This window comes from Buteo buteo, chromosome 13, assembly GCF_964188355.1.
Source record: "Buteo buteo chromosome 13, bButBut1.hap1.1, whole genome shotgun sequence".
Lineage (NCBI taxonomy): Eukaryota > Metazoa > Chordata > Aves > Accipitriformes > Accipitridae > Buteo > Buteo buteo.
In genome coordinates this window covers 9,300,845-9,328,651 of record NC_134183.1, presented here as the reverse complement: position 1 = coordinate 9,328,651, position 27,807 = coordinate 9,300,845, and the positions used below count along the sequence as shown (strand labels likewise).

At 40.6% G+C, this 27,807-nt stretch overlaps 2 protein-coding genes across 14 annotated transcripts in view; one reads left to right on the top strand and one right to left on the bottom strand.

The window, feature by feature from the left end:
• The window catches only part of DENND4A (DENN domain containing 4A), a 63,953-nt gene extending 54,235 nt beyond the window's left edge, over window positions 1-9,718 (top strand). For 4 of the 13 annotated variants that reach the window (XM_075044615.1, XM_075044616.1, XM_075044623.1 and 1 more), the window contains 9 exons: window positions 921-1,096; window positions 1,213-1,359; window positions 1,820-2,054; window positions 2,283-2,537; window positions 3,061-3,178; window positions 3,339-3,365; window positions 3,886-4,048; window positions 5,618-5,682; window positions 5,918-9,718. In XM_075044615.1, coding sequence (XP_074900716.1) covers window positions 921-1,096; window positions 1,213-1,359; window positions 1,820-2,054; window positions 2,283-2,537; window positions 3,061-3,178; window positions 3,339-3,365; window positions 3,886-4,048; window positions 5,618-5,682; window positions 5,918-6,054 — 1,323 coding nt within the window. In that variant the 3' untranslated portion in view covers window positions 6,055-9,718. Of the gene's footprint in view, window positions 1-920; window positions 1,097-1,212; window positions 1,360-1,819; window positions 2,055-2,282; window positions 2,538-3,060; window positions 3,179-3,338; window positions 3,366-3,885; window positions 4,049-4,895; window positions 5,565-5,617; window positions 5,683-5,917 lie in introns of those variants that run through there. The other 9 variants (XM_075044617.1, XR_012652703.1, XM_075044621.1 and 6 more) reach the window with 9 other exon arrangements.
• A 531-nt stretch (window positions 9,719-10,249) lies between these two features.
• Window positions 10,250-25,938, bottom strand: SLC24A1 (solute carrier family 24 member 1). The gene is made up of 9 exons (XM_075044625.1): window positions 25,018-25,938; window positions 23,205-23,267; window positions 22,057-22,165; window positions 16,042-16,128; window positions 14,064-14,167; window positions 13,331-13,531; window positions 12,864-12,953; window positions 11,835-12,001; window positions 10,250-11,209 (listed from the first exon to the last, which is right to left on the bottom strand). Exons 1-9 carry the CDS (start codon window positions 25,936-25,938, stop codon window positions 10,960-10,962), a joined length of 1,992 nt encoding a protein of 663 aa, XP_074900726.1. The 3' UTR covers window positions 10,250-10,959.
• Window positions 25,939-27,807: the final 1,869 nt, after the last annotated feature.

Below are 27,807 nucleotides of genomic sequence, written 5' to 3'. Positions count from 1 at the left end.
TTTCTGTGACAGAGTAGGTTTCCTTTCAAATCCTGCTCTATAAATGTCTTTATTGTAGTCGTATCTTTTGGTCTTTAAAGCTGCAGTTTTCAAAAGTTTGAGAATTGGATGCCATTGAATTCAGGTATCTGAACTGTGCAGCTAATTTTGCTTAAAGTGAAAATATCAAGTCTTTAAATAGCACTATACATTTAAAAATACAGAATAGATGACTAGCAATTTCTTGTTGTAGCTTCTAGTAAGATCATTTTGCTTTTCACTTTTACACTGCGTTTGGGTGGCTCTTTTTTCTTTTTTTTTTTTTTTTTTTTTTGTTGTTGTTTCAGTGGATTTGGATTAGTGACTGGTCATTTTCATCTTTTTTTCCCCTCATTTCTATTATACTGGCAGTTACTACAGAAGATTGTTTAAATTCTAAGAATAATCTATATAGCTGCATAAATAGTCCTGTATGGTTATGTTTGCAAACAGCTTACAAATGACATTATTGTCAATAAAAATATTATTGAATAACTGGCTGGTTTCACTGTGGGAAGCCATAAAAGGATCACGTAACCCACTTAGCTAAAATATATTTATTTCACAAGCATAGTTCCAGATCCCAGTCTACTTGCTACAATAGAACAAAGGCCTGCATTTAATGAATTTTTCATACAATGCTCATTCCAGTCATCTATCGTATCAGCTGTCTGTTAATGCAGTTTGGATTTAAGATTTAATAGTTGTTCTGAAATGTGTAAGTTTATACCCAAATGTTCCAACCTAAAGCCTGGGAGCAGATATGTGACTGAACTTGTGTGCAAGTGGTGAGTAGTATTCTTCTAAGGGCAAAGATTTTGGCTATAGTTTTAACTGCTTTCTAAAAGAGTAGTAGTTTTGAGAATGTGTTATAGTGGAGTTCTGTTATCTGCTGTATGCAGGTCCTCATATCAAGCTGTTCACGATGTCGAACTTGTGACTGTTTGGTTCATGATGAAGAAATCATGGCAGGGTGGACAGCAGATGATTCAAATCTCAACACCACGTGTCCATTTTGTGGCAATTTATTTCTGCCTTTTTTAAGCATAGAAATCAGAGATCTTCGGCGACCTGGACGGTAATAACGTTATTTAAATTTTCCTCAATTTTGAATGCTCATAATTGTGAAGTGGTTTTTGTTTGATTTTATATTATTTTTTTTTAGATAATATTAAGCTTTTGCTTTCCCTGCAGTTACTTTCTGAAGTCCAGCCCTTCTACAGAAAACATGCAGTTCCCATCACTTTTTTCAAATCAGAGTGGGAAGTCCTGTAACACTGCAGCTACTGTTGGCCTTGCTACATCTCTAATGTCTGTTCAAGAAGATATAAATTCAAACAGGTAAACCTGCATTCTCTGCATGGAAATTGCTCAGGTTCTCTGTGGATATGCATGTATTCCTTACCAACAGAAATAAATTTAATAAGCTACTCTCTGAAGAGGAGAAATCGATTTGAGACAGGATCTCCTTGGTGCTTCTCCTATATCTCCAAGTTGGCCACATCATGCTTTTTCAGCATGGTGTTTACCATTTCATCCCTAATATAAAAATTCAAGTAGGCATCTGTAATTCTGCAAATTTTATGAACTCTTTCTAGGATGTTTGTGTTCATTATCAGTGCAAGGGGAAATAAAACTTGCAGTGTAACGTGAACGAGTGTGGTGGCTGACAAGGTAGAATTTGAGGTGTCAGGTTGATTATTTCCCGTTTATTTCTCTCTGTTTGTGAACATATTTGAGCACTTGGAGTAAAACAAAAAGCTGAGATTCTTAACTTTTTTTTTTCCCCCTCCCCCCCTAGCAAATCAAAGCATCATGACAATATTTGTGCCAGAAGTATCCAGATCCCCTCAGGAAGACGGCAAAATACCTCTGGGTCAGAATGTACAAGTCACCCTGTAGCAAGGAGTATCAGTACTTTTGGTCCATTGGAAGAAGATGAGAAGGAAAACCAGAAGATCAGCCATATCATTCCTACTGGTAGCCTGCCTGCTACTTTGCAAGGACCAACAGTGTGTAGTTTTTCTACCTTAAATGTAATTTTTTTAAAGTGTGCAATAGATTAGAGAAGTGTGAAACAGCACTAATTGGGAGAATAGAATTAACCATACCAAATTATGAGAAATACTAGGTTTTATTATTTAAACTAATATTAGTTTGTAGCTTTTAGATGTTGGTGTGTCTCATACGGAACAAAAGCATTCATAAGACGTTGTAAAGATAGTTACATTCCAACTAATGGCATTTTTTCTTTTTTACCATAGGATTCCTTGGGCCTAGAATGGCGCTTACCTAGTCCTGATCCTATAACGGTTCCTTATCTCAGTCCTCTAGTGGTATGGAAAGAGCTTGAAAGCTTACTTGAAAATGAAGGGGATCATGCAATAACAGTGGCAGACTTTGTAGATCATCATCCTATTGTGTTCTGGAATTTGGTGTGGTATTTCAGACGCTTGGACTTGCCCAGCAACTTACCAGGATTAATACTTTCTTCTGAGCACTGTAATAAAAACTCCAAGGTATGGAATCAGTTAGGAAATATGGACATATGAGAAGTGCTTGTTTTCCCATATAGGAAATCATTAGATAATTCAGTAACTCTTAGAAATGTGTCTTACAATATTCTGGGCTCAGTCCTGAATTGGTAAAGAATGTGTCGACTGAAGGAAAGTAAGTGTAACTCCAGTACTTGGGCTCAGCAGTGCTTGCGTGGGGTAAGTGTTTAGCTCGTACTATTCACATTGTAATTTATGATCCTCAGTTATAAAGAAGATAAATTTCTAGTTGGTTTTATTGCAGTTTGATGACTAGTTAAGCAGTAGAAGGAAGTTCTGATTTTAGGACTGTAGGAAGATATGTAAAATACTCATTTGCTACATCACCAACATACTGTTCAGATTTAGTTTTCTCTGGTTTTGCAGCAGTTCTAAGATTAAAGCTTTTTACCTGAGGCCTATAGATGTGAACGTATGTGTTAAATACAGAAGTCCTCTGTCATGACTTTGTAATAAAATATCTTTATGTATGCATTCTTCTATTCAGATTCCACGAAACTGTATGTCAGAGGACAGTAAATATGTTCTTATTCAGATGCTATGGGACAATATGAAATTGCATCAGGATCCAAGGCAGCCTCTGTATATTTTGTGGAATGCTCAGAGTAAGCTTTGTTTCTTGTGGTTTTTTGGTGGTGGTTTTCTTTTAAAGAACAGTTTTCATTTTGAGCAATTGAAGAATGTGTTTTGAAAAAAGATGGCTTTGTGGATAGTTCACACAAGATACATAACTGATTTTTGATCATACTACTTTTTGTTTTGCAGGTCAAAATCGCACTCTTTTGTTTGAGAGTGAGTGTTCAGTTTGGTGTTGCTATTCTAAGTTTGTGTGACTTGTTTTGGGAGGGAGGGAGGGTGATTGTATGTTTAGCGGTAAACTGCTTGAACAAGTTTAGTTTTCCAGCATATCTGTTTCAAATCATTGACCAGTATCTCTAGTGGCTTTTTCTTAATTGGGAAGGGAGGAATAAGAGGGAATATGTTTCAGTGATACACTGAACTTGTATTGACAGTTCACCTACTTAGCTTGTTTTCTTATTTTTAGAATGTGCTTACTAAGAATTTTGTTGCCAGTGTTGGATCATATGCCTGAATATAGCTCATGACCCATTACAGCTGTTGAGTTTTCTCCTATGTGTTTTTTGTGTTTCTTACGTTGATATTATTTTGACTTGATGTTTATTGTTCTTTGTTCACTACATATTTGTCAATGTTTTCACAGTTTGTATAGCTTCCCACCTTTTTTTTAACAACTTTCTACTTTCTGCACAAAGAATATATTTATTCTTACAGCATTTCTAATGTTTTCCAGCCCAGAAGTACCCAATGGTCCATTTATTACAAAAAGATGATGACTCTTTTAATCAGGAGCTCTTGAGAAGTATGGTGAAAAGCATTAAGATGAATGATGTCTACGGACCAATGAGTCAAATATTGGAGAGATTGAACAAATGGCCACATATTAAAAGACAGCGGTAAGAATATGAACATGCCTAACTGGAGCAAAGTTGGACAACAATAAGGCTATTGTAATATGAATTACATTTTCATAGTGTGTTTTTTAAAGAAAAAAAGCACTGGTTTTCAGCAGTGTTCTCAAATATATCAGTCTGGTAAATATTCTTGGTTTTGTGATAACTTTCACAAACTTAGTTTCTCCATTTTATTTTTTTTTTCTAAAATGTTTTTCACTTTTTCCTCTCTGTTGTGGTTCAACCCCAGCCGGTAACTAAGCACCACGCAGCTGCTCATTCACTCCCCCCTACCTAGTGGGATGGGGGAGAGAATTGGGGAGAGGCGGGGGAGATAAAACTCATGGGTTGAGATAAGAACAGTTTGGTAGAACAGAAAGAAAGAAACTAGTAATGATAATAACAACAATAATAAAATGACAATAAGAATAAAAGGATTGGAATATACAAAACAAATGATGCACAATGCAATTGCTCACCACCTGCTGACCGGTGCCCAGTTAGTTCCCGAGCTCCCCACTGCCCCCCAGCCAACTCCCCCCAGTTTATATACTGGGCATGATGTCACATGGTATGGAATACCCCTCTGGCCAGTTTGGGTCAGGTGTCCTGGCTGTGTCTGCTCCCAACTTCTTGTGCCCCTCCAGCCTGCTTGCTGGCTGGGCATGAGAAGCTGAAAAATCCTTGACTTAGTCTAAACATTTCATTACTTGGCAACAACTGAAAACATGAGTGTGTTATCAACATTCTTCTCATACTGAACCCAAAACATAGCACTATACCAGCTACTAGGAAGACAATTAACTCTATCCCAGCTGAAACCAGGACATTCTCCCTCTCCTCTTTACAGACACCTCTTTTTCTTCTCACCTCTGAATGATGGGAAGTCAAGTAGGGGGTGTGTATATATTTTGTTATTAAATGTTATTTATATGTTAGTGGCTTTTTTAAAAATAAAAAACCCTACACTTGTTCATAGGGTGCATGGGTGGATTTTTTGGGGTTTTTTTTAAGTTTCCAGTAGAGAGCAGAAGAGGAGCTAAGAAGAGAGGTTAAGTCTCATTTAGGAAGTTTTTTTCCATTAGCAGTGGAATTAGTGAAAATTATTTCCTATAAATTTCTATTTCTTGCCTGGATTTACTGATTCTTATTTACAATAGGATATATAGCAGTCTTTTCAACAGCTGGAGCATTGACAAGGTGTTTATTTGCTTGTCTGCCTGCTTTTTCAAGATAATGTAGAAATGCAGAAAAGCAAGCTCCTTACTTGTTTGTCAAATTTGGTGGAATTTGGTTGAGTGCCTTAAGTGCATGCTTCACTCTGCGTACACTTGGTGCAACATCCAGCACATCAGTGGATGTCTTAAGGACTTAGCACGAGTGATATCCATATGTGGGGAGTCCAGGGCATTCTCCAGAGGTCAGATGACAACATTTTGGAGGTGGCAGTCGGGAATTCTGTTCAAAATGCCACTTTTTAAAAATAAGTTATCTTTAAATGCTTCAATCTATTTTTCAATCTTTTTTTTATTATTGTAGTATATAAATTGACATTTCTTTTTATCATTTAAGGAGCCTTTACAGAGAAATACTATTTCTTTCACTTGTTGCCCTAGGAAGAGATAACATTGATATAGGTAAGTTTTATAAATTATTCAAATAATCATAGGTGACGAATGTATGCAAACTAGCTTTTCAGCTTCCCAAAAAAAGAAAAAAAAAATCTGTAGATTAGATGTGTGCCATTCTATGGTAAGTGCTGAATAAAAAGGACTTTACAGCTATTTTCCGCTGATAAGTGGGCTAGCTGTCATTGTATTTGGGTTGGGGTTTTGAGCACAGTATATAGAAGCTGTTTTTCTATTTCTGCAGATGCTTTTGACAGAGAGTACAAAATGGCCTATGATCGTCTTACAGCTAATCAAGTGAAGAATACTCATAACTGTGATAGACCACCAAGTACTGGAGTGATGGAATGCAGAAAGATTTTTGGAGAACCATATCTTTAAATATACCTAGATAAAGAGGTGATATCTATGATGCATACCTGTGTAAAATAACCACTTCAGTCACAAGGAACATCTCAGTCTTCAGTGTTCAAGAACGTATGTACAAATGTACTGTGGCAGAAGGCCTTGGAAAAATTAGGCCTGTCTACAGTTGTGGAATGGACAGAGTGAATAATGGGCCAAATATTATTTCCCTGTCCCTTGTCCTTTCTGCAAATCAGTGTGTAGAAAGGAAGATTCTGAACAAAATCAGGTCTTTAACTTGAGACAACATATTACAGTTCCCTTCTTAAAGAAAATTAAGTAACAGGTGGACAGAAACAATGCACTGAAACTAATGTGAGCGAAGTAAATTCTTCAAAATCTATTGTTTACATAGAATGTTCATGATGTTATGAAGAGCATACAAAGTTGTATTATACATATTTTAAATTGTTTATAGTAAGTTGATATTTTTTTAATTTTTTTAAATTACTGGAGTAAATTTTAAATGGACTTGCTGCATAAGCAATACAGTGCTTATTTTTTTTGCAGTACACTGCTATTTATAGTAACTTGTCCAGTTACTTTTTGAAGAGTGATTTGTTTTTAAAGCAGAACAGAAAATGTTAACCTTCACCTAGACAGTACTCTAGATAGGATTTCTCTCGTGCACACATACCACAGCAATCAGAAGGAAGGTGGTAAGCTTCTGTAAAACTCTACTATGAACACACTGATGTCTCTGTAAAACACTTCTGTAGAAACCTCCTTCTCTTCCTTTCCTGTTCCCTTCACTCCTCACTCCCTAGTAAAGAGAAAGCATATCAAAGAGTCCTACAGATTATGTTATGGAATCAGTCCATCTCAGCTGTTGGCATTTGTTAATGTGACCTCATTACAGATGTAATACAAAGCAAATGACAGCTGGCAAGAACTTCATAAACATGCAGTGTTCAGAGTCTTGGTGGATGTGTTTGAAACACACTAAATATGACATGTACATAATGCTAATCCAAAGCCTTTAACTGAAGTACATACAGCAAACTTGCTACAGGGAATATATAGGGAATGTAACTTATTGGGGCATATTGTGCATAGTTAAATGTAGTTGGAATGTTTGGTCTCTGTTTCACAGGCAAAGCAACTTTTTTTTTTTTTCCTGTGAAGAAAAAACTTTATGTCAGTCCTTGTGGTGCAGTCATGGCTTTTGACTCATGTTTTCTTGTTCTAGAGATTTAAAAAAATGTTCTGTGCTCTCAGAAGGTAGGCTACAGGGAAAATATCAGAAGTCTTGTATGGAGGTGGGAAAACAGACATTGAATTTTATAAAGCACCCTAAACAAATTAAACCATGCTTTAACAAATAGCTTTATTTTAAGTAATCTTAATGGTTTTCCATTTCTAATTTCTTTCAGTTGTTGCTGTTGTAATACTTCTAAATATTTAGCTGTTACATTAGATTGTATATTTCGGTCTGCCTACCAGCAGGTATTTTTTAAAATCTCTTTAGTTTGCAAGTGTGATAACACAGCAATATTTAGTTAGGCAAAAAGGAGATAAACTTTAAAGCTCACATTTACTTCATTAAATGAAATAGAGTGAGTCTCTTAGAGGCTTAAATGAGAAGTAATGCTGCTATGAAGCTCTATGTAACCTCGTCCCAGACCTCTGTAAAGTAGTAAGAAGATGCTGCCCTAAGGAGAAAGGATTTAAAATTTGAAGAGCTGCAGGTGTGTGCTGATGATAGTTACAAGATGCAGTCTTGTTGGATACAGCTTTCATTGGGTAATACCTCTTCTCTAATTTGCTGCTAATTATGTAGCTGACCTTTTTGAAAGTAACCCCCCACCCTGAGGTAGAGCTAGCCATGCTACACTTACCAACATTTTTCACATTTAATTTATTTTAACAATTTGTGATGTTCTATTTTGTACCACCAAGCTTGTAAAGTATTCCTCATGCATGAAATATAGCTACTACTTTTCTCACCCAAGGTATATGGCAAACAGTATATCACTGTAGGGTAGGTACATACCCCCTTCATTCTCCTGAACTATTGTGAAAAACACCAGGTTATTTTTAACATGTTCATTGTAAGTACCTATTAGTGTGCATGTATGCTTTGCTCTGTACAGTAGGTACACTGTATTTACCAAGTAAAAGTCACATACAGTAGTTGCTGTGTATATAAACTCGTACATCTTTGTGCTGTGTATAAGGTAGTGTTCCTGGCTCTTTGCAGTTCTGTTTCCCATGTCATTTACCACTTGGGGCAGCCACTGTTCTATAGGGCCTTCAAGCCATGAAGGAGGGCAAGTGCTTTTTCCAGAGCTGCCATGGTGTGTTAGAGGTACGGAGCTATGAAGTAAGCTTCACGCTTCCTATTTGAGTCTGGCAGAAGTGACTGAGCCTGGTCCCTAACCACTTCTCACTTACATGGAGCACTGCAACTGTGTGTGCTGGCACAGGAATAGATGCAACACTTGCAATACGTGGCCCACTTTCTCCATTCCAGTCCCAGCTTAGTTGTAAGTACTTCAACTGTCTTCAGACTTGTAAAGCCAAGTTTGCCACTTCATTCAAATATCAACAGTCCTGCCAGTATTATCAGAAGAGTGTATACTGTACCATGAAAAGGATTGTATATGCATCCTTCAGACAAACAATCTTACTGTGTTCTTGCATCCTCAGAGTGGCACTCCTGAAGCATTGCTGATGTTCAATTGGGTGTGCTTTTAAATTACTATATCATGTAGTAGTTCATCAAGTGAAATCATTATACTTAATGAATTTTTATAAAGTCTGTTGCAAGTCAGTCCACTGTAGAAATACTATAATAAAATATAGGTGGAATAGTGATATGCTTTAAGTGGGAAATTTTCCTCATTGAAGTCATGATGTTCAAAACGTAGGTCCTGAGGTGGATAATTCTTAAGCATCATACAATTCAGTGTTGAAACAGTTTTCAAATCTCACTGTCCTTTATTTACAAAAGCAATTTGAGTATATTTTCCAATACTGCAAAGATGGATAAATAAAAATAAGACATATTTTCAATTTAAAATTTTGTATGAACTGAATCTTCTCCTTTTGTGTACTAAATAATGCTTATGTCAAAAACCTTAAACGCAGGTTTTACATTTGCAGTGCAATATATATTTTGCTTTACTTATGGTTCCACTGGAGTAATTATTGGAGATGAAATACTGAAATGTGAATAGAAATTGTGCTGTTTCTCTGACACTGCTAACTGTTTCCCATTTTGAGAAGGTTTGCTGTTGGTACAGTTACAGCCTGATGAATTAGACTTCCACTGGCAAGTTAAATGATTTGTACCCCAAGAAAGAGAAAATTCCCGCATGTAAAAATCTTTGTATAACAAATGGGAGATGCAAATAGTAATAATAGAGAGGGGTATGTCTGGATATTATCTCACTGGGATTTAAAAATGGTACTTTGTTAGTCTGCAAGCAGCACTTTTAAAATGAATGGTTGTAGATTTGTAAATATGTAATGTTTAAATTTTATTTACCAAAAAACAGTATGTTGGATGTTTGCTTTGGTTTGTAGTTCCTTTAAAATATGCAAGTCAGTGTTCACAATGTTAAGTTGTTTGGGGTTTTTTTTCCATCTCATCCAAAAAAGAAGTTTTACAGTGAGTCAATAAAAAGCTTAAAATCTTTCTGGTTATTTTCATTAACATTTTATTAGATGGATTAGAATGACAGAAATGTCTGCAACTCAACTACATTTTTTGCTCACGTGAGGCATTGTTAACATTAAACCTTTCAGGTTTGTTGATAGTTGATGTCAGTGGCATTATTTCATAGTGGTTAAGTAAAAGACAACAAGAATTAGTGCTGGATACAATAATCTGAGAATTTCAGAGATTAGTGTCGGGCTGAAAACAAAACTCAAGCAGTTCAACCTCTTGTTGTAGTATTTCTGATTCCTGGTTTTAGTTTTTATTAGTGGTAATGTGGTATTCTAACCCCAGTTCTTCTTACAGTAAGATGTAAATCCATATGAAATGACACTTGCATGCTGGCACTTACTGTAAATTTCAGGGATTGTATTGCAAGATCAGATACAGATTTAAAAGGAGCCATATGGATAGCTTTCAGGATTGCTCTGCAACTCTCAAATCCTATGTTCTGCATGTAGAAATAACTCTTACTGCTTTGCTTTTTCCTTGAAAACCTTAGTATTACATTTCCCACGGTCTTAAGAAGGCCAGCAAAAAGCATTTTTTCTGAAGTGCATCACATTTTCTCAGAAGTATGTGTAGAGGACCAGTTGTAGATGTTTTATAGTGGCATTCACTGAAAGGATGAAAACTACTTCTGCATAGGGAAGTCATGGCAAACTAGCTGCAGCACAAACCTCGGGAACCGCTGTGCTCATTGCTTATATGCAATTTGAGGGAGTTTGCTTCTGAGATGCAGAATGTGTGTCCACACAATGATTTTAAGCAGAATAGTTCTGTAAGGGCAAGCCATAGAGGTCTGATTCTGTTCCCACTGAAGTACAACTCATTGATTTCAGTGAGTTTGAGCAGATTACTAAGTCAGAGTGTGTTTCTGAAAATATTCTGTGCTGAAAATCAGCTCCATTAACTTGAGGGGATCAGCCATACTGAAAACTTAATGCATCTAAATCATATCAGCTTTTCCATGAATGCCTAAACATGTATGTTATTTAATGTTGGTCACTTCATTATTTGATCTTTTCTGCTCCTAAACAAAAATAGTAGAGACTGACATACTACTTGAGTTTTGTTGTTGTTTTTTTTTAGTATGGTAAAGATATTTTATTTTCAGTAAGTACGTTATAATTCTGTTGCTTTTTTCAGTAGAACAGTTGCTACCTTAAACCCCTTTTGATTTTTATGTATGCGTACATATATCTTGAAGTGTCCAAATGTCATATGGATACTGGGCAGGATATTATCTTGTCTTCTAACATGACACTGATCATCAAAAACACAAAGTAAAGAGCAAACATAGTGAACCCCAGTAGTTTGTTCATTTTCCATTTACATACAGCAATTGAGATAATCACAAATAGAAGCATGAGAAAAAGGAGAACAATTGCACAAAACAAACCATTGCTACTGACTGCAACTGGACTGAGTCCATTGAAGACAGAATAAAGGAACCAAGGAACTGGCAAACTGCAAGTAAAAGAAAAGTAATTGAAATGAATGTTTTAAGGCAGTTCATTTTCTGCATGATAACTACGCAATTTTTCCAAGCTGCTACAGAAAAAAGATGCATGATTGCATTCAGTATAACTCAGCATAAATCTAAAATTGATGATGTTCATGTCAAAAATTGCATTTGGATAATACTTGCATTATCATATTGCAGTCCAAGAATCTAAAAGGGTTTCTAAAGTAATACCTATGAATTAAGTGTTTCAGCATGCTATAATAAAGAAGTAAGTCCTGATGCTTTATTGATGAAAGATACAGGCACAGATGCTGAGCCTTGATTGCGTAGGACCTGAATGTCTCTGAGTGACTAGATAAGTACCCTGTCTGTAAATCTTTGATGTTAGCCAAAGATTTGTTGCATTTTTGTCTTGAAAAATCAGTAGTTTTCTGTGGTTTCAAAATCAGGTGAAGATGGTGGACTAAGTTATAAAAGTCTGTCTTTTCTGGCTGGGCAACTGGTTGCCCAGCTGCCCTTCATTTAATTACAGCTAAAATGAAATTAATTAAGACCGTGTTTGGAATAAAAACAGCTAGCTTTGTATTTCAGAAGAAATGCATCTTTTGGCATTGAACTAATACTCACCCAACAGTGATATCGAAGATATTGCTGCCTACGGAACTGGAGACGGCCATGTCACCTAAGCCTTTCCGTGCAACGATGACACTGGTGATAAGGTCAGGGATTGATGTTCCTGCTGCCAGTATGGTTAACCCCATAATTTCCTCTGATATCCCAATTGTTTCACCAACCTAATTATACATAAAGAAAGTTGGGTAGGGCTGTTAGTTTTGGAACATGGAATTTAATTACTCTGTGCAGTCTTCTAGGCTTTGTGCCATATTTGAGTTTAATATTCTGAATCCCCTTAAACATGGTAGTATTCTTCTGCTTTATAGGATAAAAAGCTAAATTTCATAGCGTATGTTGATCTCGGATTTGTTCTGTGCTGTAGAGGGCATCTGTTCATAGTGTTGCCCAGACTAAGCAAGGTCAAGGCAGTTACAGTGCAACTGTTCTGTCCTAAGTTCATGTCTTCTGGATGTTTTCTATCTTTCCCTCTCCAAATTTAACATCAGCTATGTATGATCTGAGAGCTTTGGGAAATGGCAGTCTTTGGATTTACAGCATGATCAACTATACTGTGAATGTGCAATATATCATTAAATACAAATTCTGATTCTACAAGATGCAAGTATTATTTCCCAGAATACCAGGTGAACATTAAGGCAATGGGAGTTGCGATCATTTAGCAGCTTCCAGAATCAGAACCTGTATTTTCCTAGAATTTTAATTAGGTAAGGGATAATTATGTTCTGCACAGAAGCATTCATCAACAAAAAGGCAGCATTAAGATAAATCTTGACGGCACTTTTCCTTTCACTGATGTGCAAGTTGCCTTGGAAGCTCTCAAAAAAGAATGACTCTTTGTCAAATTGAAAAGAATGAAATTGAAATTCCCTTTTGGGTTCTAACAAAACAAAGTTTCTACTGTTTTGATGGATGACTGCAGCTGTAATTCATCAGATAAAATGCCACAGTGACACTGTTCCCTCTCTCTCATCTACTTGTTCTGAAATGGTCTTGTTTGCAGAGAGAAAATAAACCCCTCACCTGGTGAGCCCACCACACCATGAGGTAAGAGAATACAGCAATCCACACGATGGATCCAAAAAATGTGAAGACAAAGAATTTTTTGGAGTCCTGTTAGAATCAAGTTTGAAAAGAAAAACAAGCAGAAGTTTCAGGAAAGTTAACAATCCCCAGTGAAAATTATTCACCTGATACACTTCACTGCAATCACTTGCTTTAACATGGACCCTGGTCTCTTTAATTCTATGTATTTTTTGTCAGCTTGATTAGATGACCAGCAGTTGCTAGTCTTTTGTGGTTTATTAAATTAAGTCTCTGGAACTATGTTATGCTGCAGGTGGGGCACCTGTCCCACTCCTTGCAGCATTAACAGCACTTCAAATATGCAAAGACTGTAGACGAGGAAAAGTAGAACTGGGGGCTCGTGCCAAGAGGAAATCTATAGTTCAGTTAATGAATCCAGTAACAGAAGGAAGACACATTCTTACTGGGTTTCTAACATCAGGCATAGTGCTCCAGAGAGGAAAGACAATGGGAAAGAGGAAAAGGTAAATTGCTTGTTTTTTCCTAGTTTCTGGCCATTCAAGAGATAATGGCTCATCGTTTTCATCATTTTCTGTGCTGTCATCATCACTGTCTTCCTCACTCTCAGAGCTGCTGTCTTCTGACGTATCACTGTCTGAAGAGGGCTGTAGAGCAGAAAAAAGAAACAAAACCCAGTATGTTTTCGCACTAACAAGGAGCTGCACAGCGTTTGTTCACCATGGCCTTGCCTTGGTAGAGGTCACATTTGTAGCATGGCTGAGGGCATCCACAACCCACATCTTGCTATTGTGGGACAAAATCCAGGCATGCTCTATCTCAGTGCCTGTGTATTACGTTAACTAATTTGTATCCATTAACTAGAACCAACTGTTAGACAGGGTTTTGACACAAATGAAGCATATACTGTCTGTTCTTGGAAAACCTTTCCTCATCAGAACAGCCAAATTACAGTACCAGTTGGTGTCATATTTTGGACATGATTTGTGTTTGTAAGCTGAAAGGCTTCAGCTAACACCTTAATATATCTCGTTACTACACACAGAGTCTATTTATAGTTGCCAGCTATGGGAAATGGGTTGGGTCCTATCCCAAAAGCTCTGGAGAGGGAAGAAGGAAAGTACATATGAAGTTTGGTCTGGACTGAGCGCTTATTGCCTATGATGCTTATTTAAATACCTCTCCACCTTGTGGTACATCTGCCTTCTGTTTGTCTTTGCTGGGTTCAGAATCACTGGCAGGAGTTACCTGAACGGTGCTTGGTGCTGCCTTTTCCTCTTCTGCTAAAAGTGATAAGAAGGAATACTGGTTTCAGTCATGTTAGCATCAGGTAGCCTTCCCCTTGCTCAGCAGCGAGGTTTGAGCTTCCTACAAAAATGGGTGGGATTTCATGTTAAATGCAGTCTGATTGCTTAGATTTTCTGTTTGTCCCTTCTGCCTTCTGTGGATTGTGAGTAGTAAAAGCTGGGCAGAATCTGGCCCACCTGGCATAGAATGATACCTTGATGCTCCTATGACCTTCTATCTGAAACTGCTGTAAGAGGCACATGCATAACAACAGGGAAATGCTAATTATCTGATCTACAGTTGATGAGTGTTTCATGGTTTCAGTGTGGATTCTGAAGATCTTATTAAAGCCATTCTTAAAAGCCAGAAAGGGTGTAAAGATTTGCTTCCGCTTTTTTCTTAGCAGAGCATGGCATTCTCCAGGGAACTGATGTTCTTTGAGGCTTCTGAGAAATGACTGTTAGGTGCTGCCAGACTTTAATCCCTAATCATTCGGTAGGTATTCAAATGCAAATAGAAAAGTGCTGACACATACAAGGAAATAACTGCAATGTCCTCTGTGCTGTTCCTGTGTTAACCTGTGTAGCCAAGAGGAACACAGAAAACTCTGTACAGAATAGCATAGAAATACGGATAACGGAGCAGAAGTGAGAGGGAGTGCCTGATTCTCTGCTTAGTCACAGCAAGGGCCCTTTTCAAACTGCTGCAATTTAGGTTAGGGGATCCCCTCCACACAGTCAAGCCTGTCAGGTCAGTAGGACTGTGTTATCCCATGAATTGTACCAGGATGGGGTATTACAGGGTATCTTATCCTGAACTGGGTAAGCTGATCCAGTACAGTGCCTCACAGCTGCCCTAGGGAGCGAGTCTAGAAGGGAGGTTTTCAGAAATGCATGTTTTCAGTGAGTGCCTTTTGGGATTTCTGAAACCATGCCATAAGAGAGTTCACCTGGGATACCTTCAGCCCAAAGTGTGAGACAGAGCGATAATGCTTTTGGAATGCGCACAGCTCTAACTATGCACCAACAAAGTTTGTGGAACATGTCATGGGGTGAAAATTCATAGTTCAGTGAAGTCAACGTGGTGTTGATAACTTGCACCAAGAATTTACTTGTTTCTTAAGCAGTATTTTCCTCAAGTCTGCTCTCATTCACATAGGTGAGGCTCCATGTTTTGAAGTGCTCGGGTGACTGCTGTACTGCAGCAGGGCGCTTGTGGAGGTGGGACCTCCCATACAAAAGTCTGCTTGTTTTCCAGAATCTCCAGCCTCACTGACAGCACAGACCCATGTTGTAGCACAGGCTAGCTGCTGCTTCTGAATCACCTCAGAAAGCCTGTGTGTCAGTAGTGATATAGAAAAACCAAAACCTGTTAAAAAGGAGGATGCACAGACCCTTAGAATTGTTACAGACAAAGTCAGTGGAGCTTTTCTCTCTGGAGGAATCTTTCGTGCTCTTCTGCAAGCGTGCCAAATTTCCAAGCTAAAATGAAGGTACTTTGTTTTAATGAATACCTCATTTGCAGGGTCTACCAAAGATCAGAGGCATAGCAGCACCCAACTGTTGTCTGTAATGGCCTGGTTTCCTCTCTTCCACCCTTCTGGTGGCAATTTACACTACATCCTTGTAGCACTTTCTGTTTGGATGCTATCTCACTAACCACTCCTACACTCCTATGGGGATGGCTTTTATTGCCCACTGTTAGCGTACATCGATTGGTTTCTGCTGCATTATTACAGAAACTATCTGTGACCAGTAATAACAGAAAATTTGGGTTAGACCATAGTGTTTCTTTGCCAGCCCTTGGGTATTGAGTGCTGGGAAGGTGAGGGAGTGCAGTGCAAAACAAGGCAGACTCTTCTTGCACTCACCTTCTGGTTTTGATCCTTGTCCAGCTAGAGTCTCTACTTTGGCCTTGGCTATGTTGCTCAGGATGTCAACCCTGTCTTTAAATTTTGCTGTGGATTAGAAGGATACCTTTGTCAGCAGTTGTCAGCTATGCAAAGCTCCCTTTACCTGCCCCCCCCGACACATACACACTCTCGCCCCTTTCCTCTTGCATGTATTGCGGTCGACACTGACTTGTAAATTGTCCTGCTGGCTGTGGCCCTAGGTTTTGGCTGCTGCTAGCTGATCATAGCTCTTATATTTAAATGCTTAGCTCTTATATTTAAATGCTTAGTACTATGGTAATTATGCCAGCAATTTGACATGTAACCAATACTTTCATATTTAAAAGAGAATCCAGAGGGAAGAGAAATCCTTTCCAGGTCAGTAACACAGGGGATATTTGTACTTCATAGGAAGCAACTGCAGAAAGGACAGAGGAGGAGTTTCAATGCAATATTATTTTGTTCCCAAAGGACTGTTGATTTTTTTTCAGGCTAGATGATGCGCAAGCTAAAAATGACACCTTCCTTCTGCCATGTGGCTGTTGAAGAGGCTTTACTGTGCTGCTTGCAGCCTGGTGACCTGATGATATGGAGAAATAAAAACATTTTATGTTCTAGTTATCCAGAAAATGATTGATTTCTCTAAGTACACATGAGTGTCTCCTCTACTGCAGTTGATCTAAATTCCTGGTATCCAGGTTCAACATGGCCCAGGCTACCCAAGAGATCATCTTCAGCAGTGCAGTGTCCAGTACGGTATTTCTGGGACTGCTGAGGACTTCTTCCACTGTAAACCATGCTCTGCTCAGCTGAGCTGCTTTATTATTGTCTTACAGTGAACTGTAAAACTCTGTGTGTGTGTCTCCATAGTTAGGTATTGTGGTCAAATATCTTAACTCCTACTCTCATTGAAAGTGAGCAACCCATGGGCTCAAATAAAAGCCTCATTTTGCTCTAATCTGTATCCTCTGCTGAGCTGCCTACCCAACAACTAAGCCGAGGGTCGTAGGGTTTGCACATGGACAGTAGCCACAAGAAATTGGCCATGCTATGCTTGGCTAGTGGACAGGGCTGTAAATTAATTTCCTCTGAAAGTTTTATCACACTGATTTAATCTATTGTACTGTTGGCTATGCAGCCAGAATGTGCTGTTGTCATTTGCCTCAAGGGCAGGGCCCTGCCACTTTATTCATCACCATGATACTGAGTCAGAAATAGCAGATCCAAGGCCATAAGCCACGCAGGCAGATCTACCATTCTGAGCTGAACCTTGTGAAAATCAGTAGACTCTGGTATATGTCCAACAGCTGGGACTGGCTGAGACATTAAGGCCTCTGGGGACGAGTCCTATTCTGGTGAGATTCCCGTTACCATCTGACAGAAACATTTTTCACCAACTGGGATTTCCACTGAACGCTGGAATGGCTGGACAGAGATGAAATGATGAGCTCTTCTCCTTTAAAAAGATATCTAGCACTAAAGAACCTGAGTCTTCCATGCTCCTTGTCAATATTGAAGCCTACCAGAGGGGATGCGAAGCACTTTGTTTCATTCCCCCTCTGCTGATGCTAAGCACAAGCATACCCATCAGCGCAGGGCAATGAAGAGGTGACCTTTTGCTCCCAGCCTCCTCTAACCACCAGGCAATGCATCTTTCTGTTCAGCTTTTCCTAGAAGCTGTTGCAAAAGCTTCTGTCAGCAGGGTCAGGGCAGTCAGGCTCAGCCTGAAGGAGATTATATAAATTCAAGCTCCTGGCTTCCTGCCCTCACCTAGGCTGCAAGCTGTGAGCACTGACCCGAGCAGAGCCTGTGAGCATCTCTCTGTCAGGATAAATGGATTAGGTCCAGGCCACTATCCAGTTCTGATGAGATCAGTCTCATTTAAAAAGGTGTTAATTCCTCTGACACATTTCATGCAGCACGAACCGAGATTGGAGGAAGAGCTGGCTGTAAGCTGGCCAGATCTGCAGGTCAGCATGGGGAGGAAGGATATCTGTCAGCTCAGTCCGTGCTAGTGCTGGGGATTAGCTGAGCAGGCCAGCGTGCTCACCCTGCGGGGTGTGCGGTGCTGCATCGAGTTGCCCTCTCACTGCGGGACCGCAGTCCCCTGGGGCACTTGCTGCTGGTAACTCTGCCCCCGGTCTGAGAGCCCGTCACACAGGACTTATCTGTGTCCAGGAGCCCTGAGATGCTCTTCAGGAAGATTCCTGTCCTAGGGATTAACAGCATTCAGGCTGGCTTTAAAGTGGCAGCTGAGCTTCTGCCTTGAGTTTGGCGCTTATCTTTAATTAATTCTTTGGCTCTAGTATTTAATCTAACAGGACTAACTTAGAACATGAACAGCAGGAAGGATTTTTTTCATTAAAATTTGGCATGAATCTGGAGAATTTGGAGATTCTGCTGTCTAAAAGTGGAAGTAAAAAAAAAAACAACTTCATGATTCCTTTTGTCCCCTTGTATCATAATTCTCTTAAAACAAATGACTGAATGCTAATGAAGCAAGGAGAAACTATAGCTGCCGTCAGTCTTCTAGCTCAACTCTAGCCTGCAACACTGCCTGCTGCTCTATTCTGGTCTAATTTCCAAAATCATTAGCTTGTTAACTGAGGCATAATGAAGGTAGACAGCTCTGACAACCTTGCTGCTGGAGCCTTTTTCTTCATTCAAAAGTAAAAGCAGGCTTCTGTCTTCTTCCATGTATGGCTAGAGTTTAAAGAATAATCTGATGGTAAGACTGGAGATTCAGAAATGAAAGGGTTCCTCAGTCTTTCCAAAATCCTTGCTCCCTTTAATTCCCCAATAGTTCCCTCTTGTGTCTAACCGGAAGATGTTGAAGAGATCTCACGCTCTGCTTCTACACACTTTCAGAGAAAGTAGGGGAGAGACCACAGTTGCTAGAAATTCCTCATTTAAATAAAAAAAAGGCACTTTGAAAATAAAAGTTTCTATCAAAAATGTAATTCAGGATGCAATGTCAATGTTAGAACTTCTAAAGTAAAACACCTAGTCTCCTGTAGACAGAGAAAGAGACTTAAGTAATGATCCCTTCCCAATACAAAAAGAAAAACACAAACATTCTGAACTTAAAACACTGTTCAAATGAGAAATTTTGTTTCACACAAGGGGTGTTGCACTAGGAACAGTGAAACAAAGTTTGCATTTCAGACTTCTACTGTATTTCTAAGACCTCTGCCTCTGGAATTTGGTTTTGGAGGTCCAGTGCTGGCAGTTTTTCCACATTTTGGACCCTTGCTGCCCTGAAACTGCCTCTGTGCTGCCCAAATGAAATGCAACTGCAGCAGAAAGAAGGAAATCCTGCAGAGATCCCAATTTCAGTAGGTTAAGTTAGGAACTGCTGAGCAATAGTTGGCAACCTTTTTCTTTTGTAGAGTGTTCTTTACCACGGCCTCTAAGTGCTGACGCTACAGGCATTGGCAAGAAGGAACAAGGACCCTTGAGGAAAGATAAATTGCTTTGGGATCATCTTTTATGTTACAACCTAATTACAGAAATGTGTCTGGTACAGACAGTGCTGCACACACTGCAGAGAGAAGGACTTTGTTGGTGATCAGTGGGAACTAGGCGCCCAGCTGTCCTGAGGGTACTAAAGTGCTGCAGTACTATTAACACAAAGGCTGAGCTTGCAGTCCTGATATGCCTTGGTGGGTTCAAATCCTTTTTCAGAGTCATCCTGGGGAAGTCACTTCATCTTTTCGGCCAAGATCCTCAAGGCACTTAAGTTTCTCATTCTATTCATAAATTACTCCTTTTCTCCAGACTCCCTTTTCTTTAGGTATGAATTTATCAGGGTAAGGAGTGTCTCCTACAAGATACACAGGACCTGGGACACAGGGTCCTTGATTTTGAGTGCTGTGCCGTTATAATATCAGTAGTTTCATTATCTTTTCTAAGGAGCTGTCTCTGTTCTAGCAGTGTTCAGTGGAACAGACATGTACGTGGGGCAGAAGTTTTGCCCTTAACTCAATGGCATTATTATAGTAAAGGGTCTAAGAAATATCAACCTTTTGGAGAGACTGTAGCCCATCTTCACATCGTCCCTGTTATATTAGACTTGCTTAAGTACATATGGTCACACTCCCATCTAGTGGCTGCCGCATACAGAGACCGTAACTCAAACTCTGCGTAGCTGAGATCAGAGGGGAAGTTGTCTTTCAGAGAAGATCCAAACTGCCCTTCCAGTCCCGTTTATTCAATATTCACAAGTCGTGGTAATAACAGCTTCTTTAGCAAGGCCAGTGGCTTAAAACTGCATTGAAACCCCCCAGCAGCGTATTCTGGGCTGAACTGGCTGGGGTAGCGCTGGAGCGCTCTCCTTAGCCTGGACTGGCAACCTCAGGCCCCACAACTACTGCGGAGGTCCCAGGGTTTCACCCGGGCACCAGCCTGGACCTGAAAGCCAAGCGTGTGCTGGCCTGGGGTGGGCAGATGCTGCACAGAGACCTTTAGAGGTGCAGGAAGGATGAGATGGCGCTGGAGAGTCTCTGAGGGGCAGCAGTCCCTCAGGTCTGGCACTTTCTGATGCTACATGAAATAGCATGTCCTCTTGTAAGTTTTCAGTGCTGTTGATACCACCTTTTCAGGGGATGGGAGGCAAGGGGAGTAGAGCAAACCCTGATGCGTCTGGCTCTTGTTAGGCTACCGTTAGTAACACGATGGGTGCCTTCACTAAAATCTGTCAGAGCAGACACTTCTCTGTCTTGCTGTCTTTATCAAGCCTCCTTTGTTCCCTCGATCACTTTGGGCAGCTGCAATTTTGATCTGGAGAGTCCTTTTTGTAACCTCTGTGATAGACAGGAGAGGTGTTGATCTGCTTAGCTTCAATCTCTCTTTGAATGGAAGACAGATAATCTCTTTAGAACAAGTAGGGCAGTGGAGGGGCAGGGCATGTGCTGAGCTAGGAAGGAATATCTAAAAAAAGTATTTTTTTAACATGCTTCACCATTTCTTGGAAAATGAACCTCCACATACTGATTGTATTAAAGTTGATAGAAAGCAGCACATTAAATGTTTGTGCACAAAGACCCTGTGTCTGTCTGGAGATCTGGCGTCTCTGCACTCTGGGCAGTTTAAAAGAATGTGTCTCTTCTTAGTCCTGAGCTGATCAGCCCTTGACCATGGGATTTGGCCCATTGCCTGCAAAGTACTGTGGGTACAGCTTACCACGACAGTGGTAACACCACAGTGTTGCAGGTGGACTTTTAGAGGTGTTCAGTGTTGGTCTAAATCAAGTACGGATTGGCTTAACCATCATAACTGAAACATGCTGTGTGTTTTAGACCTCAGCTGGGATTTTAACCACTGTCAAAATGGTAATTCTTCAAGGTTTTAACGTCTTTTTCCTCTTCTTCAGGTTTATGCCTTGTGAGAGGCTGTGTGCACAGCTGGGGGGGGTGTATAGGTAACTGGTTCTTCCTGTGTTCATTTTCCCATTATAAATGAGGCTGATTGATAGATTGAGCAGCTCTTTCTAGAAAACATAGTCAGCACTGAATGCTGCTGTTTCAAGGCTGGAGTGAGGCCTGAGCTAAGAAGAGGAAGGAAGGTGTGACATGCTATGAGAAGCCTGCAACTCATGTTTGCTGTCTCTGCTATCAGAAAGGCAGCAGAAGATGGGGGACTGCAGTGACCGCCACTGTTGGCAGGGACGCCTGCAACAGCAGCTGCTCCATGTGCCTTCGTCCCCCCTCAAGCAGCAGCTGCCACCACAGCAGTAACCAGTTTGGCACAGGCAAAGTAGATATGGCAGGCCAAAATGTGAGGTGTTTGTCCTTGCTAGCCATGCAATCAGAAGGGGTACAAGCCACTGTTGCAGAGCTCCCCCCACCTAACATTATCTGTGGTACTCAGAGCTGCATTTCAAGGATGAGCTGCTGATCCCCAACATCCTGACATGCAAAGGCTGTATTCCCAGTTAAACTGCTCTGCGCTCAGGGCTGCAAACCCAAGTCCCTCAGACGTGGAGCATTCACTCACCTTCTGCCAGGGGGTCCAGGGTGTGGATCATGAGTTGGAAGATGGTGCTGCGCATTTGAGAGTTGTGTAGGGAGGCTGAGCTGCTGCCTCGCTGTAAGGCTGATGTAGGCTATGGAAAGGCACAATGCACCAGTCAATAGCAGTTTCCTCCTCAAAACATCTCCACCATTGGTTCACCTCTGCCCTGGGGATGCATTTATATGGAGACTGATCTCCCCAACCCAAGGAGCAGCCTCAGTATGGATTTTAAACAGCCGCTGCATTCAAGGTCATAGGGTGGCTGTCAGTACTGACTGTTCACAGCAAGAGACATGATCTTGAGATAGCAGGGCAACCTGTCCTTAGGTAAATGCAATGGGCTCACATGAACTCAGCATCAATACAATGTTATTATAAATTATAATAATCAAACCATGCAGCACTTTTAGTCATAAACTTGATAATAACTGTGTAGATTTATATGCTGTTACAAGGTAATGCTACAGTCATGTCAGGTGTCCTGGCTTAAACTTGATAGCTCTGGTACTCTGTTCCTATAGTCAACACCTGAGTCCTAATGAGCTTTTGACTGAATATTAGTTAGAACAGGTGGGTTAAGTGCATAGAGGAACAAGCAGCATCCGTATGAGGAAGCTAAACACCTGTTATGTTATCTGTGTATGCAGCCACTACATCAGCTAGGCCTCTCTGTGTAATGGTTACATGGGGAAGACAAAGGGTCAGCAATTTAAACAGCAGCAGAGGAATGAGCTCTTTGGTGTTTGCTATGGGCAAGGACAGATCTTACCAACCTCTGCTTTGTGAGCCCAGGAGGAAAATTGACCATAAAACCAGGTAAGAAAAGTCATGCTCTGAATTTCTCTATGCCTGTTTAAAGCATAGAATGAATAGCACTTTGCTAGTCACATCCACTTGGGAAGCCTGAGCTGGCTCTTAATTTTTATAAAAAATCCTTTGAGGACACAACTCAGCCAGGTGTCCTCTTAAGTAAGCTGTGGATATTGTGCCAAGCGTGGGTGGTTCTTTGCACAAAGTAGGTTTTGGTCCAGGTTTCCTGACACAGAAGTTGACACCTTATTCACAACCTGACATGGGGAGGGGTTCAAACTACAATGACTTCAGATCCCTGTAAAGTTGCATAGACCTACCTGCAGCTTTCTGCCATCTGTTGGCTTCTTTGTTCCATCATCTGCAACTGCCCCACTGCTTTTCTGCATGCAAGTAAAACCAAAAATAATTAAACACCACTACCACTTCACCTGGTTTTTCAGGATGATAGCTCTTCAGGCTACTGTCTGTGAGAAAGCTAATACAAATGACTATGCATGGATGCTACTGAAAGATCTGAAGCCATGTGCTCTCTGTAAAACCATGTGGCCTCCAAGAGAAACAGGATTCTACCTACAGCTCCTCAGTGAGGATGCAGGTACCCAGAGGTGGACTCAGATGGCTTTTACCATCTGATTCCTGCAGATATAGACAGCCCCAGACTTCATTTCCAAGCATCTGTATCCTTATTTATTTTCCAGCAGAGGCAGAGTGAAGGTGTAAAGGGGTGGTTTTTTCCAGTGATCGGCATTACTTTCCATATAGGTAATTTATTATTCCTAACGGTTAAGTCCAGCAGCTCTCTGTCATCCTACTATACAGTAGTGAGAGTTCTCTGTAAAATTAAAGTGTGTTTTGTTTTTTTTTTCCTTCAGTCTGAAGGGCTGGATTCAATTTGTGATGATTGGTGATGTCCACAGTGTTGTATGTGTATAGCTGCAGTATCTTGCACATGGATCCCACTGACATGTAACACGTGAGCTTTCAGGATTCCCAGCCATGAGCGCTGGCTGAAAGACAGACTGGGAGGAGGAAAGAAAAGCATTTTCTTGGTTCTGCACCACCTCAACTATTCTCACCCCTCTTCCTTTCTTTCCTTAAATTATGTGGAGTGCCGAAATCAGAAGGGGCAAAGCATGCTTGAGTGCCAGTGACACGCATCTGACTAATAAAGCATGCCAAAGCCAGAGGACAATTGGAAATCTAGTGGTTTCTGCTTGACAGTTGGCAGTAGCACAGGTCAAGAGGACAAAGAGGCAGTAGGAGAGTTGGGGAGGGACAGAGAAGGAACAAGTGGGCAGGCACATTTGGGAAGACAAAGCCCCAAGTGTCCTGGAGGCCATGTCCTGGACAGATCTGCTAGTCTGAAATGGTAATTGGCTCTGGGGACACCTTCAGATACTGCCTTTGTGTAAGCAGTCAACTCCTCCTTCAAAAGACAATGAGTGAAGGGTCCTAGTCTCAAATCTGGAGCATGTAGTTACAGCCACAAAACTCCCTGTCTGAGCACCAGCAGCACACAGAATCATCTCTGAGCACACAGAGCTGTGGTCAGTGCATGGAAATGGAATTTGGGCATTTCGATCTTGTTGCCACATGCTGACTGGGAGTGGTGGCAATGGCTGCCAGATCCCTTTCTGTGCTGCATGTCAGGTAACAGGTGATACCACCAGTGTCTTAGCAACACACCTAGCTTCAGAAAGGGAAAAGATAATTTCCTCCAACACCTCTCATCTGCAAGAGGCTTGGACAGTGCCTCTTACAGAAGCCTTTTTTTCCCCTGTTTAACACAAAATTGTCCAATCTTATTCGCAGACTAAGAATGTGTTCCTGTGGCTTTTTTGAAACTCCTTTGCAACAACCAAATAAGCAAAATCCCATGCACGTCTTTGAAAGTAGGTAAGCAACTGCAGCTTGGTATCTTTAGTAACTGTAAGGGTAGAACTCCCTTTTCGTGGTGTTCTCTAATTTCTTAGAATCTCTACTATCAAGATTGCATTTCCCATATTTTATAACCTGTATTCTGAGGTTTTGTTTGACTATGCACTTTGAGAAGGAGATGCCGTTTTTCTCTGTGGTTTACACTAGAATGAATTATTTCCAACTTGCCCTCTGAACAATAAGGACACCAACCTTCTGTGTATGCTCTGCTGATGCTGCCTGCACAGCATTTAGCTTCTTGTTCAGCTCCTGCTTCACCCATTGTTCTAGGTACACGTTCTGTTTCATTGTGAATACGTATGTGGCATAGGCAGTCAGTAAAAGGAGGCTTTCCCACCAATCAATGACACTGTCTAGGAAAAACAGGATGAGCATCAGTAAGTCTAAAATGTAGAATGAGACGTCTCTAAATAAGGGCCACCATGTCAGGTGGAGTATCTCCCTTGAGAAGAGGGCACAGGTGCCAATGACAAAGAGGATATTAAACACTGCTGAGCCCACAATGGTGCCGATGCCCACATTGCTGTGTGAGATGAAGACACCTATGAGGGAGGTGAAGAGTTCTGGTGCTGATCCACCTGCTGCCATGAAGGTGGCTCCAGCCACATCTTCAGAGATCTGCAACTTCTCTGTGATCACTCCCAAAGCAGGGACAAAATACTCATCACACACTATGGCCAAGGCCACAAATACATATACCATGCCAAAGATGTGAAGTACAACCCACCCTTGCCTGCGTTCTTCCACACTGAATAGGTCCTGGGGATATTCTCCTTTGGACTCATATGGTGGCTTTTCATCTGGGTAGCTTTCACTGACATTTTCTTGCTGTGTTGTATTCACCGATGTAGTGATGGGCACAGTTGGCTCAGGATCCACATATACACAGTGCCTTATTTTGGGTGCTGCTGTGACATTGCCTGTTACGGCAGTCTTCTTGCTGGAGTGGTCCCTGGAGGTCACTTTGATAGGGTCCACGGGTTGGGGTGCTGTGTGTGGTGCTGGAAGGGCAGAGGGGCTGAACTGGAGCTGATAAAGAGAGAGAACCAACACTATGGCAAGCAAGAAAAAGATTCGGTTCCGTTGTAGCCGCCTTCTCCGTGGTAAATGCATTTCCTAAAGGTTCCAAAGTCAGAGCTGTGTCCAGAAGCCACTGAAGACTTCTCTTGATCAGCAATTTGCACTTATGTTCACCATTGGAGTTTCTAGGTGATCTTAAGCATCAGGAGTGAAACTGCATGACACAAAGTGTAGAAGCCTGCAAAAGAAAATCTAGGTTAAAGAATAAAGTACTGCAACTTTCCACCATTTGAGTAACATCACTGACTGCTTTTTCTATTTTTCAATAAAAAGAAATGGACTTAAACAGGTAAAGGCAGATCTAGATTCAGGTTTCAGTCTTTTTTTTTTTATGACAGTAGGCTATGCTGATTAATAATAAAAGGTTTGTCTTAATAGAGAGGAGTTGGCCATGATAGTCCAATCTGAGCTGAATTCTGATTCCACCTAATGGCCACATCCAGGAGCTATTAAGGCTTGTGTTTTCACTTGAGTCCAGTTGTTATTCTGTAATATTAACAATTGGGTCAGTGTTCTGCAGGAGGAGAGGATATGGCTTCTGTCAAGGAACCAACTTTAAATTCCTAGAAAAGATGACACCCTGAAGACAAGATCATGCTGTTAAAAACTCCCTCCTAACAGACCAGTTATTCACCTAAGTAACCTCAACAGGAGAACGAAAACTGCTTGATAGTTCCCAGCCATGCTGCTTCGTGGCTCTCCAGCCTTGCATTCTCACAGAATACAAACCAAGCAATGGTGAGTTTTTTTCTTTCAGTTTGAGGAGAGCATGAGGAAGACTTGGTCTTAGTAAAACTGAGGGTGCTGAGCATCCATTCGTTTCTATGACTACATCTTTTCAAGCCTTTCTGCAGAAATCAGAACTGGCAAAGTGGAATTGTAATCATACCTTTTATTAGGGGATAATTAGCATATCTTGCATGATTATTTGAACAGCATTTAGAAAGGGAGAGAAATTGTAAATGCCAGAGTGACAGAGCCTGCAGCTGTGACAGTATGGAGACAGTGATTTGGGGCTGGACAGGTTTTAGCCTTCAGCACTGCTTGAATGTTTTACCTTAGAACATCTCTTTTCATGGATTCCCCCGCCCCCCCCCCCGCCCCAAGTGCGAATATTATGTTATTCTTGAGCTGGATGTGAATCATAGTTGTGTAAGCCATTCTCAGATAAGCTCTTCATGCAAGTTAGCACACACTTACCCTCTTGCATAACACCCAGTGAAGTAATCAGCCTAAATTTCTTGCAAGACAGGCATTATTATCTTCTTTTAAATAGTTGGGAGGATCACTAAGGCAACAGTAATAGAGGGTCATGGGAGTACCTAGATAAATAGATGATATAAGCTTTGCTTTTCATATGTAAAAAAACCATAAACATGCATATGGCAGAACTGCATAATATGTATAACAAATTGCACGTTATTAGAAAATAACCCTTCCTAACAAAGATAAAAGAGTAAAAAGAATGACACAGAGAGAACAGAAGATATATGCACACACTCCATTTAAACATTGTTTTTACTTCTCCCCTCCAAAATGAGCTGCTTAAAAGACCTTTTGCAAGCAGAAACATATCCAAAGCTAGGATCCATTGTAAGAGCTCTCCAGGCTTTCACAATACCTGACCATCAGCCTCAGCAAAGAACAGTTGCTCTAGTCTTGTAAGTTTAGCAGTTCTCTTGCAGGTCAACTCCTGATTAACTCCTCACTGGTTGGACAGTCTCAGTTATGAGAGATCTGAAGCAATCAGACAACCTCCACAGCTTACCTTCCAAAGATGCTGTCCGAGAGGAAGAAGAGTACCAAGGGTTGAATGTAGTGCTGGAAGCTTCTTTGATGCTTAACAGCCAGATGGGAGATGCTGTTGCAGAGGGAGGCAGATGAAAATGATCCCATTTTCAC

What these genes read in the sequence shown, in the direction of transcription:
- SLC24A1 (XM_075044625.1), bottom strand. Translation starts at nt 25,938, where the DNA reads ATGCATTTACCACGGAGAAGGCGGCTACAACGGAACCGAATCTTTTTC. An exon ending in CCTGGACCCCCTGGCAGAAG is followed by an intron (nt 16,129 to 22,056) that starts GTGAGTGAATGC and finishes TCTAATCCACAG; the next exon opens with CAAAATTTAAAGACAGGGTT. An exon ending in ACAAGGATCAAAACCAGAAG is followed by an intron (nt 14,168 to 16,041) that starts GTGAGTGCAAGA and finishes TATCACTTTTAG; the next exon opens with CAGAAGAGGAAAAGGCAGCA.